Source organism: Phacochoerus africanus, chromosome 2, assembly GCF_016906955.1.
Source record: "Phacochoerus africanus isolate WHEZ1 chromosome 2, ROS_Pafr_v1, whole genome shotgun sequence".
In the NCBI taxonomy this organism is placed as follows: domain Eukaryota; kingdom Metazoa; phylum Chordata; class Mammalia; order Artiodactyla; family Suidae; genus Phacochoerus; species Phacochoerus africanus.
Window position 1 is genome coordinate 218,350,525 of NC_062545.1, and position 14,527 is coordinate 218,365,051.

Here is a 14,527-nt window from a genome sequence, read left to right on the forward strand (position 1 = left end):
TTATAATTGAGCCAATTCAAAACTTCAAAAAATTTTTTGTCTCATGGTTTGATTAAATGGGTTTTAGATTTCTCCTGTAAAATTGAAAATACTGAAAGTATATCAAAGAAGATTTATTGTAGGATATTTTCCTCCTTTCTGCAACCTTCTGAAGAAGAGATACTTACTCGATGGGTATTAGAATTTTATTTTTTTTTTTTTGCTCAGAGAATAAGGCTTGGCATTTACTTTTAGTTTGAATCTAAAGAATTTATTTTTAAAATTATGTTTTTAGGGCAAATGGTATCATCGGAGGCAAGCTGTAAAAGAATTGCATAGTACATTGATACGTCTTTTAAATGAATTGTTGCCATGGGAACCAAAGTTAATGAAAGCTTTTCAAAGAAACAGGTAAATCAAGCTTTATTATCTGTTTTACTTATTATACAGCTGTTAACTTACGATTGTGGAAAGTGTCCTGGAATCATTTAGTAATTTTTCATTGATTTGTAATTCACCATTTTTGAGCACCTACTATGGGCAAAAGCACTTCCTAAGCCCTGATAGTGTTGATCAAACAAAATCCCGACTGCATGGTTCATATTCTTTTTTTTTCCAATTTTTTTCAATGTGATAAAACACACAAATAAAATTTACCGTTATTAACTAGTTTTAAGTGTGTAGTTCAGTGGTATTAAGTACATTCATGATGTTGTGTTACTATTACCCCATCCACCTCCACAACTCTTTTATCTTGTGAAACTGAAACTCTCTAGCTATTAAACAAAAACTCTTCATTCCCTTTCTCCCCCTTGTTGCCTGGCAACCACCATTCTACTTTCTTTCTCTGTGATTTTAATTACTCTGAGTACCTCATATCATACAAAGTCTTTATCTTTTTGTGGCTGGCTTTATTTCACTTACCATAATGTTCTCAAGGTCCATCCTTGTTGAAGCATATGGCAGAATTTACTTCCTTTTAAAGGCTGAATAATATTCCATTTATGCATATACCACATTTTGTTTATCCATTCCTCTGTAATGGTCATTTGGCTGGCTTTCATGTTTTAGCTATTATGAATAATGCTGCTTTGAACATGGGTATACAGATACATCTTCAAGACCCTGCTTTCAAACTTTGGGAGTACAGACCTAGCAGCAGAATATGGTAATTCTACTTTTAACTTTTTGAGGAACTACCCTACTGTTTTCTACATTGTATACAATTTTTACATTCCCTTCAACAGTGCACAAGGGTTCTAATTTTTCCACATCTTCACCAACATTTGTTTTTTTGTTTTGTTTTTTAATAGCCATCCTAATGAGTATTAGGTGGCGTATCATTGTAGTTTGGAATCGCATTTACCTAATGATTAGTGAAATTGAGTATCTTTTCATGTGCTTGTTGGCCATTTGGAGACTTTTGTTGGTTCAGTCTCCTTACTAGTTGTAAGTCTATTCAGATTTTTTGTCTCTTCATGGTTTAGTCTTTGTAGATTTTCTGTTGCTGGGAATTTGTCCTTTTCATGTAGGTTAACAGATTTGCATACAGCTATTCACAGTACTCTTATAATCCTTTTTATTGCTGTAGAATCAGTAATGATGGTCCCACTTTTATTTCTAATTTTAGTCAGTTGAGTTGTCTGTCTCTTTTTTTTTTTTAATGTAATGTTTGAATGAGGGTAAGGACTGAACCCACATATTCATGGGTATTAGTTGCATTCTTAACCCACTGAGCCACAGTGGGGACTCTGAGTCTTCTGTCTTTAATTAGTCTGTCTAGCTAAAGGTTTGTCAATTTTGTTGATCCTTTCAAAGAACAAACTTTTTGGTGTCATTGATTTTCTCTATTACTCTATTTCATTTATCTCTGATCTAATCTTTTCTTTTGCTAGCTTTGGGTTTAATTTGTGCATCTTTTTATACTTCCCTAAAGTTTGAAGTTAGATTACTGATTTGAAATCTTTCTTATTTTTTAATATAAGCATTTACAGGTATAAATTTCCCCCTTAGCACTACTTTTCCACTGTGCCCCATAAGTTTTGATATGTTGTTTTTTCATCTTCATTCATCTGTATTTTCCATTTTCCCTTATGATTTCTTCTGTATTGGTTGTTTAAGAATGTGTTATTTAATTTCCACAAATTTGTGACTTTTCCAGTTTTCCTTCTGTTATTGATTTCTAACTTTATCTGTAGCTTACATTCTAATGGAAGAAAACAGACAAACTCAAATTTCAGATGGAGATAAGTGCTGTGAAGAAAAATAAAAAGTAGGGTAATGTGAAGAAAAATAAAAAGTAGGGTAAGGGGAATAGGAAATGCTTAGATTGGATGGGGTAATGGTTGCTGTTTTACCAGGGTGTCAAAGAAGGCTTCCCTGATGAGCTGATGTTTGAATAGAGAAAAAGAGGGAGAGGGCCATGTGGATATCTGAGGGAAAAGAAGATGCAGAAGCCCTAAGGCTGAAAGCGTGTTTGACATTTATGGGAAATGCAAAGGGGCAAGAATAACCAGAGATGAGTGAATGAGGAGGAAGTAAGAGTCAAGAGTCAGAGAAGTATAGGGAAAGGTAGCCAGATCATGTAGGTCTTTAAGGACTTTGGTTTTTCCTCGAAGATAAGCCATTGAAGTACATGATCTGACTTATGTTTTAAAATACTCTGCCTACTCTGTTGAGATTAGTGTAGTGCGGACAGAGATAAAAGCAGGAAGTTGAGTTACACAATAGCAGTAGTCCAGGCAAAAAAATGGTAGTGGTCTGGATCAGGATAATAGCAATGCATATGGCAAGGAGTGGGTGGATTCTGGATATATCTTGTATGTAGGATGGGTAGAATTTCTTTAAAGCCTGGATACATAGTGTGAAAAAAAAAATGAGAAAAAGATCACACCCATTAATTTTTACCTAAACAACTGGAATAATGGAATTGCCATTAGCTGAGATGGGGAACCAAAGAGTAGCAGGTTTTGAGAGGGGGATGGATTCAGGAGTTTGGATTTCAGCATGTGAAGTTTGATATGGCTTTTAGGCATCTAATCGGAGTCATTGAGTAGGCAGTTTAGTGTATAAATCCCAGTTCAAGAGAGTAAGATAGACTGGAGGTATAAATTCAGATATGGATTATATTTAAACTATGAGATGGTGGAAATCACGTAATATGAAAGCATAGGTAAGAGAGATTGAAACCTGGGACGTCCCAACATTGGTAGAGCTGATAGGATTCAGCGGAAGAGACTGAGAAGGAGTAATCAGCAAGATAGGAGCATAACCAAGAGTGGTGTGTTAAAAACCAGGTAAAGAAAATGTTTGAAAAAAGAGGCTGCTCATGATAGATTGAGGAAGATGAGAACTGAGCTTCATTATTAAATATGGCAACATCATTGATGACAACAATTGAACTGTGTTGATCAAGATATGGATAAAAGGAAGTTCCCATTGTGGCACAGCAGAAACAAATCTGGCTAGGAACCATGAGGTTGTGGGTTTGATCCCTGGCCTTGCTTAGTGGGTTAGGGATCCAGCTTTGCTGTGAGCTGTGGTGTAGGTCACGGACGTGGCTCAGATCTAGTGTTGCTTTGGCTGTGACGTAGGCTGGCAGCTGTAGCTCCAGTTAGACCCCTAGCCTGGGAACCTCCATTTGCTGCAGGCACAACCCTAAAAAGCGAAAAAAAAAAAAAAAAAAAAGTCTTAGGAGTCTGTCCAAAGGAATTAGAGGGGAATATTTGGAGTTTTTCTATAAGGTAGAGCAGATAAATAGGGCAGTACCTGGAAGAAAAAGTTACAGTCAAGAGAGGGTGCTTTCATTTTTGTTGTTTGTTTTTATTAATGGAAGAAATAACATGTTTTTATACTAATGGAAATGATCTAATAGGCAGAAATGCACTCAAACAAAGGAAGGGACATTTGATTGTTATTCTTGAGTAGGTAAGGGAGGATGTGTAAGTTTGAGAGTTCAGCCTTGATAGGAAGATGAAAGCTGAGTACAGATGAAGGGCTTAAATTTTAGATGAGATGTGAGCATGTGAGAGTTCCTGTCTGATTCCTTCCATTTTCCTTGAAATAAAGAGCTGAGTCATTAGGTGAGGCTGAGAAGATGACTAAGAAGGGAAGAACTTTATGCTACCCTCATATAGATATTTCTAAAAGGAAATTAACTTTACAATTATCTTTTGGTAACCCATTCTAGTATCTTAAAGCCCTCATCTGCTCTTAAAAAAAAAATTAAGCAATAATTAAAACATAAATAAATTGAGAATAATTATTAACCAACATTTGTTGAATATTTAAGTGCCACACATATCATGAGGTAAGTACTATTATTAAGCCCCATTTTACAAATAAGTAAAGTGATACTTGCCCGAAGTCTTACAAGTGTTAAGTGACATAGGTGCGATTGAAACTCCAATATTCACAGATAATTTATGCAAAAGTAAATTGGAGAATGTATTCAGATTTTTTTAAACAAAAATAAAGGGTAAAAGTAGAATGGAGAAGCTCAGTTGAAAACAAAAATGATACTAAAAGATCCCTAAAATATCATGTAATCATTTGGAAATGTTTCTGTCTCTCCATAGTTTAATAGAAACTAGATATTTTCATATTAACAGGATCTCTGAAAGATCGCATTTCAGGCTTCATTCCCCTATGCTTAGTTAAGAAAAAAACTCTTGAGACCTAAAGGTTTAGATATGATTGCTCTCAGGATTAAATGATGGATTATTTTTGTTTGTTATTCTTTGTATAATAGTTAAAAGTAATAGATACTATTTCTTAGAATTTTTTGATTAACTTTTTAAAATGACCTTTTAAACTGTATTATAATCAACAATTTTAAGACTTTCTCAAATCTATTTCCAGCAGTGTAGCTAGAAAAAAAAGTACTGTTCTCTCATTTAATAGGTCTAATGGCAGCCTTTAGAACAACAAATATGTGGTATGTTTAAGCACTTTATTCTGAAATTACAGATGTAATCTTTTAAGTTCCTTATACCTACACCAAGTGTTTTGTCTTCTTGAACAAGAGTCATTGGCATCTTAGACACACTTGAGATTAAAACATAGCTTTAGTAACTTAATTGAAAATACTAAAATATATATTTAAAATGTTAAAAGAAGAGTTCCCGTCGTGGCTCAGTGGTTAACGAATCCGACTAGGAACCATGAGGTTGCAGGTTGTATCCCTGGCCTTGCTCAGAGGGTTAAGGATTCAGCCTTGCCCGTGAGCTGTGGTGTAGGTTGCAGACGCTGCTCAGATCCCACATTGCTGTGGCTCTGGCATAGGCCGGTGGCCACAGCTCCAATTCAACCCCTAGCCTGGGAACCTCCATATGCCGCGGGAGCGGCCCAAGAAATGGCAAAAAGACAAAAAAAAAAATTAAAAAAAAATTAAATGTTAAAAGTTACTTTAGTGTCCAAGAGTTTAATACATATGTTTTGTTTGCTATGTTGGGATTTTATTTCAGGAGTCGCCTAAAGAAAGACTATGATGATTTCAGAAGACAGCCTGATCATGATAAATTTACTAGAGAACTATGGACTGCTGAAGAAGGTGAAGGAGATGCTGGAAAAGAATCTCCTAAAGTAGAAATCAGTAATAAGTCCATAGATTCCATAGAACCTCTAGACATTCTGGAAAAAGATCACTTTGATTCAGGTAGGCATTCAAACTTTATGTCAATATCTAAGTCACAAAGAAAAGTATTAGTATCTTTTGCCCAAGATAAAGGATAATCTGCTTAATGAAGTTTATTGATTAGGGAAATCTGAGGTGTTTGAAGGTGTAGTAATGTCTTATTAAAGATTCTTCGGGAGTTGCTGTCGTGGCTCAGTGGTTAACGAATCCGGCTAGAAACCATGCGGTTTCGGGTTCAATCCCTGGCCTTGCTCAGTGGATTAAGGATCCGGTGTTGCTGTGAGCTGTGGTGTAGGTCACAGATGCGACTCGGATCCTGGGTTGCTGTGGCTGTGGTATAGGCTGGCAGCTACAGCTCTGATTAGACCCCTAGCCTGAGAACCTACATATGCCACGGGAGCAGCCCTAGAAAAGGTAAGAAAACAAAAAAAAAAAAAAGTTCTTTGGAGTCATTATTAAAGTTCTAGGCATTTCTGGAACTAGTGCCTGACTCCACACTGTAGACATGTTATTGCTTATTACAGACCACACATGCTTGATGTGCATTCCCTTTGAAAAAGGTTTATCTTGGAATTCCTGTCGTGGCTCTGCAGTTAACAAACCTGACTAGGATCCATGAGGACACAGAGTCAATGTGGTATAGGTAGCAGATGTGTTTTGGATCTGATGTTGCTGTGGCTGTGATGTACGCCAGCAGATACAGCTCCAATTTGACCCTTAGCCTGGGAATCTCCATATGCCGAGAGTGCGGCTCTAAAAAGACAATAAATAAATAAATAAATAAATAAATAAATAAAATAAAAAGGTTTATCATTCTCTTTTTATTATTACTGTTTTTGAAGCACTGTGTCTGATATTTTCTTTAAATGGAGCTTGGCAAGTGGCTAGTAATTTTGAAGATTTTTTAAAATATGGATCACAAAGGTCAATAGCCTAATAAGATCAGAGTGGACACCTCATTCTAATAAGGAGGCTGGATTAGATTATCTGTAATTCATTTCAACTCATAAGATTGTATATATTATTTCATAAATAAGTCTAGTTAAATAAATTTCTTTAGTTACATAAAAAGTATGAAAATTTTGGTTAGAAATATATTAACCTATTGTTTTCCATGTCTTTGGTGAATTGAGAAAGTAACTTCTCATCAGCCCAGTTTGAGCAGATGTGAACATAATTTTTTTTACTGTAGGAATAATTAAACACCAGAAAAAACTGGACATTTTTCGTTCTTTAGAGTCTCTCTCTAAAAGTAGATAATATGAAGAACCATCTCTTTTTGATATCAAGGTTTCCCTATCTAGAAGGTGAGAACTAGACCAGATTTTTTTCCAAATCTAAATTCTGACCCCTGGTTGCTGGCTTAGAGAGAGAGCTAGCAACTCTCTTTAAAAGACGTTTCCTTTTACACTTGCATTGGCAGCAGAATTTGACCAAAAATAATTTTCTCATTAGTAATATGTTGTTCTTAGGAATGGTTACAGTATTCAGGATTACCTTGCTTAAGTCACTTAACTTTAATTTCCATCAGTGGTACTGAGACTTTTGAATCACCCTACAAGTTTCTTAATAAATTGCTGGTTCAAAGGTTGACTTTCTTTTTTATAATTGATCTTACCATTGCTATTCAGTTGCTGTTGTATATAAACAAAATGCTTGTTTTTATAATTTTCAGATGATATGAAATTGTCAGAAACAGATTTTCCTGTGGCCAGAAGCAAGTTGTTGAAAAAGGAATTGCCTTCTAAAGATGTACCGAAGACACTGCCTAAAACACTTAAACGACAGTCCAAACAAATTAGCTATTTGGACGATAGCACAAAAGAGCTTTCCCCAAGGAAGAAAGCGAAGTTAAGCACAAGTGAGACAATAGTTGAGAATGTAGAAGGTGATATGCAGATTGACTCTTTGAATCAATCAAAGCATACAGAGCCACTTTTTCCAGAGTCACTTGCCTCATTGGAGTCAACACCAGTGTCTACTCTTCAGAAAGGGACCAAACCTATTCAGGCCTTGCTTGCAAAGAATATTGGGAACAAAGTGACCTTAACAAATCAACTGCCCCCTTCCACAGGTAGAAGTGCCCCTGCTGTGGAAAAGCCAGTTATATCTCCTCCAGAAGCAAGCCCTATAAAGCCAGCATTGACCTGCCACACCAGTACGAAAGGTCCTTTACAGATGGTATACAAAATGCCCTGTGGCCAGTGGTTGCCCATAGATCTTCATAACAGCTCTGTAAAGATTCAGATGCAACCCGTGCTAGACCCTAAAACAGGAGAAAAAATGATGCAACAAGTTCTCATTCTTCCTAAGAATTTTGTCATTCAGCACAAGGAAGGGAAAGCAATTGCAAAAGAAATACCACCACCTCAACAAAAAGGTACAGAACAACATGTTTCATCTTTCCCACAGACAGCAAATGTAAATTCTTCTTTAACATCAATTCTTATCAGCGCAGCAGGAACTACCCAACTACCTAATACAGTTTTCAACAAGACAATTTCACCTTTGATGAATGTGAGTAGTTCTAGACCACAGCCTCTGTCACCTGTAACCTCCACTAGTAATTTATTAACACCGCCAGTTAAGACTAGCCAGAGTGAGGCAGGAAAAGGCAAGAATACAATTTCAGCAGCCACATTCTCCCAGCCCATTGCTTCACCTACCATTTCCTCAACAATTCAGCCTCAGTTATCAGTAACAACACTAAGTGGATCTACAAATTCCAGTAGTTCCCTCAACAGTTTTGCACAACAGACTGCTGATTCTTCTGAAGCAAAGCAAGAACTGAAAACTGTGTGTATAAGAGATTCACAGTCAATTCTTGTTAGGACACGAGGTGGGAACACTGGAGTTGTAAAAGTACAGACCAATCCAGATCAAAATTCACCCAGCAGTTTATCTTCAAGTTCGGTTTTTACTTTTGCTCCTCAGCTTCAGGCATTTCTGGTGCCAAAATCAACAACATCATCCTCTGCTTTTTCACCAGTATCTGCAACAACTACTACATCTAGTCTCCCACCTTTTGGCCAGACACCTACTTCTGTTTCCATTCCAACTGGCTTTAATCCATCCGCAGGGAAAAATCTTAAACTTAAATTAAGCCACCCTTCCTGCAGTGGTAATTTAGGGCACATGATAGATAAAACTTCACTCATGCCCTCCTCTCCCTTAAAGTCCTCTGTTTCTTCTAGCACTCTGCAACCATCAACAGTAAATTTTGGACAAACCAATGCAAATGTTACTTATACTCCAGCTAAACAGCAGCAAGTAGATTATTTCACAAAAAGTCACCCTGTTACAAGATCAGAAGCAACAGCAGGAACAAATGGAGATCTGATCAGTGGGACTCCAGTTCAGAAACTTATGCTGGTGTCAGCTCCGTCTGTTCTTCCTGGCAGTGGAACTACAGTTAATGTGACACTTGCACCAACTTCTACAGGTGTTTCTGCCCAGAAATTAGTTTTTATTAATACTGCGGTTCCCAGTGGCACTTCAACCCCAACTATTGTAGCAGAACCACTGAAGCAAACTCTTGCTCCTCCATTGAATAAAACATATGTTAAGACTTCAGAGCAGCCCCAGATAGTACTAATTCCATCTACAGTGGGAACACCAATAAAAATAAATTCATCGCCAACTGTGTCTCAGATAAAAGATGTGAAAATTGGGCTAAACATAGGCCAAGCAATTGTAAATACTTCAGGCAGTGTGCCAGCTATACCATCAATTAACATATTGCAAAATGTAACCCCAAAAGGAGAAGAAAAAAGTACCAAGGGCTATGTTTTGCCATTTTCAACAAGTGGTAATTCAATTCCAGTAAGCTCAAATTTTGTGAGTCAAAATATCACTGCTGTTAATGAATCAGTGGTTTCTGCAGCAAGAACAGTAAACATGTTTTCAGTGACAGGAGCAAATGTATCTTTGGGTTCTCTTTCAGTGACCTCAACCTCTGCCTCAGTTGGGACACGACCTCCTGTTTTAGTCAGTGGAAATGATACCTCTTCAAGAATTATGCCTATCTTGTCAAATAAACTTTGCACATCAAATCTCGGAAACACTGTGGCTATATCAACTGTGAAAACAGGACATCTTGCATCATCTGTTCTGATTTCAACTACACAACCAACAGTGTCTCCTAAATGTTTAACATCAGCTTTGCAAATCCCTGTTACTGTTGCCTTGCCTACACCTGTGACTGTATCCCCTAAAATAATCAACACAGTTCCACAAGTAGCAACAGTACCAGGAGCCACACGTTCTGTGTCTCTTTCCAAAAGACAGTCTCGGACTTCTGTCCAGGTGCAGTTTCAGTCACCAGGGGTTTCAACTACAGTGCCAACAAATATAAATACAAATAAACCTCAAACTGATTTCCCATCCCTTTCACCCAATCCAGGTAAAATAATGAACATCTCCAGTTTTGCTTCTCTGCCAAACCAGCAAATGTCCCCTGCTTTTGTAAAATCAACCCCTAGTTACAATTCTGCTCCATGTGGCCCTGCCATTCCCACTGCTACAGCACCATCAAATGTAACCAATGTGGTAGGAGGTCAGTTTGGTGAACCTTGTATTCAGCAAAAAATAGTCATCAATACCAGTACACCTTTGGCACCTGGTACTCAGATCATGATTAATGGAACCCGGTTTATTGTTCCACCACAAGGTCTTGGAGCTGGCAGCCATGTTCTCCTTATATCTACTAATCCAAAATATGGGACTCCCTTAGTTCTTAACAGTGGCCAAGGCATGCAGCCTATACCGGTAGATAACCAGGTCCAGAAGATCACGCTGGCATCAAATAATTCTTTAAGTGGGCAACCTATAAAACATTCTCTAAGAAGCTCTACAAAAATTGTAAACTCTCTTGGGAATACAGGCTCTCTACCCACAGTACATGCTGCACCACAGATCATAAACCCAACTGCTAAAGTTTCTATCCCACCTCCTGCACCAGCAGTGTCACTGACTTCAGTAATTAAGTCTCCTCCAGCTACTCTTCTGGCTAAGACATCTTTGGTTTCTGCCATTTGCTCTAGTAATCCTCCACTGCCAAGTAGCACTTCAGTATTTCATTTGGACACATCCGTCAAAAAATTGTTGGTCAGCCCAGAAGGAGCCATTTTGAATACCATTAATACTCCAGCATCTAAGGTTTCTTCACTCTCTTCATCACTCTCTCAAATCGTCGTATCTGCCAATCGAAATCCTGCCTCTGTCTTCCCTGCTTTTCGGTCACCTGGCTTAGAAAAGCCTGACACAGCTGCATCTTGAATTTAGACTAAACGAGCCAGTTTTTAAATAATGGGGCATTGTTTTGACTCCCATAAAAATTTTAACTGTTTAGTATACTGTTGGAAACATACTATACATTGTGTGTGTGTGTGTGTGTATGTGTGTTTTAATGTATCTTTTTATTAGCTTGCAACAAGGATTTGTTTTTATTGGGAAGGGAAAAATCTGTTCCATTTCACTCATTGGTATGAGTAGGTTTTCAGAAGTTATTTGTTTAAAATAAACAAACTAGTCAGGACGTACCTGTCTGTATAACATAAAAAAGTCAAGTTTGACTAGTTTGGAGTAAGCTAGCCTTTTGCACACTTGCATTGACATGTTTCTTCTTGAATTTGGACTGTTGCAGCGTGAATCTATGATATGGTATTCTGTCATTAGTGAAATCTTATTTTTGTTTCTGTAAAAAAAATATATATATATTTATGCATTGTGAAAATGCAGTCATGTGTAAAATTGTACATATTCCTAAATCCCTAACAGCCTGTACTAAACTATATGTACAAAGAACTATGCTGTCTTATTTATGTTTTGTTTACATAATGTATAGTTTTTTAAGTATTTTAGTAATTTTGGACCAGTGAACTGTTAGCAACAATGCAGAAGAATCTGCACGTAATAAACTGAGTTGCTGTATTTCTTTGTTGGAATACCATTTTTAAAGTGCGTTCTTGTTCCATTGAAAGATTACAAGCTAAAAACTGACCATTCTTTACAAAAAAGGAATTTACATTAGGAAATTTGAATTAATAATAGCATTTTAACAAAGCATTACAGTTGACAAACTTTACTTCCACATATTTCATTTTCATAGTACTCTTGAGAGGTTAAATGGTGTGTCCAAGATCACTCACCTAGTGGGTGGTACGGCCAGTATGTGATCCTGATGCTTTAAATCATTTTTCCTTAACTTTTACTTCTTTCCACCTTTTCCTGTCAGTTTTAGAAACACCTTGGATTTCAGGGGGAAGTGGGTGATACTTGAACTACATTACATTGTATATACATGGTGTACAATAAATGAATGTATTTAGTATTCAACTTTTAAAACAACCTAAGACAGTTCATCTTTTGTTTGAAAAGAATTCTCTAAGCCACTTCTAATAACTAATTTACTGAATTTCTTTTTTTTTTTTTTTTTTTTTTTTAGGGCCACACCTGAGGCATATGGAAGTTCCCAGTCTAGGGGTCGAATTGGAGCTGCAGCCACTGGCCTACACCACAGCCACAGCAACACAGGATCTGAGCCATGTCTGTGAACTACACCACAGCTCACAGCAATGCCGGATCCTTAACCCACTGAGCCAGGCCAGGGATCAAACCCGCAACCTCATTGTTACTAGTTGGATTCGTTTCTGCTGCGCCACAATGAGAACTCCTGATTTACTGAAATTCTTATGACCCGCTTTAATATCATTTATTATTAACTCATCATTGTTAATGATCATTGTAAATCAAAATTGTAATGTGACTTTCCAAGCTCTATGTGATCTGATGAACCTTTAAAGTCCCTTTTAAGTCTAAGCAGACCTAAAAGCCCTGCTTACAGCTTAGAAGCCCACTTCATTCTATTCCTGCTTACCTCTCCAGCTTCATTTCAGTTGACCTCTGCCCTTGCTTACTGTACACTGATTTTCTTTTGGTTCCTAGAAGGTTCCAGACCTCAAGATCTTCCCAGATGTTCTTGTTGACATAATGTTTCATTATAGGTTCTCATTACGTAAGCCCCTCTCCTTATCCCAGCCAGCATCATGTTGTTGCAGTCACTCAAGGGATTGAGGTCATAGAGTGAGGAATACCTAATAATCCTTTACAACTGTAATGAAATTATCCATATGCAATTATTTAATGCCTGTCATCCTTAAAAAGAGACTCTTGTCAGTCATCTTCATCGTCACTCCAGTAACTGACAAATAGTAGATACTCAACATATACTTATTTGTTGAGTTGGAAATCTAGTTAGCTTTTTTTCTTTCCAGCCACACCTGCAGCATATGGAAGTTCCCAGGCCAGGGATCAAATCTGAGCCACAGCTATGACTTAGGCCACAGTTGGAGCAACACCATATCCTTAACCCACTGAGCCAGGCCAGGTATCAAACCCACACCACCACAGAGACAATGCTGGATCCTTAACCTGCTGCACCACAGTGGGAGCTCTTCTAGTTAGTTAATTTTTTTAAAAATACCCCATTTTTTCCTAAAAATTTTACTAAATTAATGGATTTATATCATCAAAAAGTCAAATTCTTTTTCCTTTGCCTCAAGTTTGGTTAGGTCATGTGGATTTCTGGGATCTTGGCCAAAGAGTACAAAGTCAAATTCCTCAGTTCTTTGTATTCGGTGTTATCTTTAAGTATTCTTTAAAGGCCATCCATTACTACATTCACATCAAGGAAGAAAAGTCACCTCAGTCCTACCTGAAAGGCTTCATGGAACCAGAAGTGTGTGTTGCCACATTTAGTAAACAATAATTAGGCCATTTAGATGTCAGCATTCAGTATCATTTTAAATGCTAAGCTAAAACATGATGAAATAACATGCTTCCTTCTGATGTGTTAGCTGTTTTTTCTCATTACCTATGATCTTCTCTACAAAAAAAAAAAAATTCCTGTAATTTATATATATATGTGTGTGTGTGTGTGTGTGTAGATATATATATATATATATCTACATACACACATACACAATACAATACTACATGGCTATTTAGAGCCATGCTTTCATTCCAAAGTTTCAGTTTTATTGGTGTATTTAATAATTGACAGCAATTGCTTTTATGATCAAAGTGATATGTATAACATACTCTAAGATAAATGAAAATGTTTACTTGATCCAGGATATCATTGACTTAGAATTTAGAAATATTTGATGTTAAAAGCTTGAGAAGGAAGCAGGTTCTGAAAGTGATGTAAGAAATCTGATGAGTTTCAAAACTACAGTGTAGTTTTGAAAAACATAGAAATGATAGACAATTTACCTTAAGTTCCAAATTTGTTTTGCTGTTACCTGAACCTAAAGCCTCATTGTCACTATGATGCTGTCCTCTAACCCAGGTATTTTTATTCAGTTCAAAAAGCATTTGCTACTCATGCCATGGTGCTTAATATTTGCTTCTTTATTAACAAGAAAAACGAAGGGCATGGCATGGTTCATGTACTTAGAGTCTAAGTTGGGGACAAAATCTGTGAAAAAAAATTACAGTTAAAAAATAACATGGGGTTCCCATTGTGGCTCAGCAGTAACAAACCCAGCTAGATTTGATCCCTGCCCTCACTCACTGGGTTACTGTCCAGTGTTACCAGTGTGGTCACAGATGTAACTCAGATCTCATGTTGCTGTGGCTGTAGTGTAGGCCGGTAGCTATAGCTCCAATCTGACCCCTAGCTTGGGAACTTCCTGTGCCTCATGTGCGGCTCTAAATGCAAAATAATAATGTATGAAGAAGTACTGGAGAACTAAAAGTACATGTTCTTCTGTATATAATCATTCTTAATGTAGTTATCAACAAATTCAAAACAAAATTATCAACATAAAGTCAAATTCAGAAAGTTGTATATTCATTCTGCACATTTACTGAGAACCATATAGTTCAAAAGATGTTGTGGGAACAGCATAG

General features: G+C 37.0%; 1 protein-coding gene across 3 annotated transcripts in view; it reads left to right on the plus strand.

Moving 5' to 3' along the window:
• Positions 1-11,545, plus strand: part of KIAA2026 (KIAA2026 ortholog) — a 112,267-nt gene extending 100,722 nt beyond the window's left edge. For all 3 annotated transcript variants that reach the window (XM_047767668.1, XM_047767669.1, XM_047767670.1), the window contains 3 exons: positions 275-390; positions 5,445-5,635; positions 7,290-11,545. In XM_047767668.1, coding sequence (XP_047623624.1) covers positions 275-390; positions 5,445-5,635; positions 7,290-10,891 — 3,909 coding nt within the window. In that variant the 3' untranslated portion in view covers positions 10,892-11,545. The remainder of the gene's footprint in view (positions 1-274; positions 391-5,444; positions 5,636-7,289) is intronic.
• Positions 11,546-14,527: the final 2,982 nt, after the last annotated feature.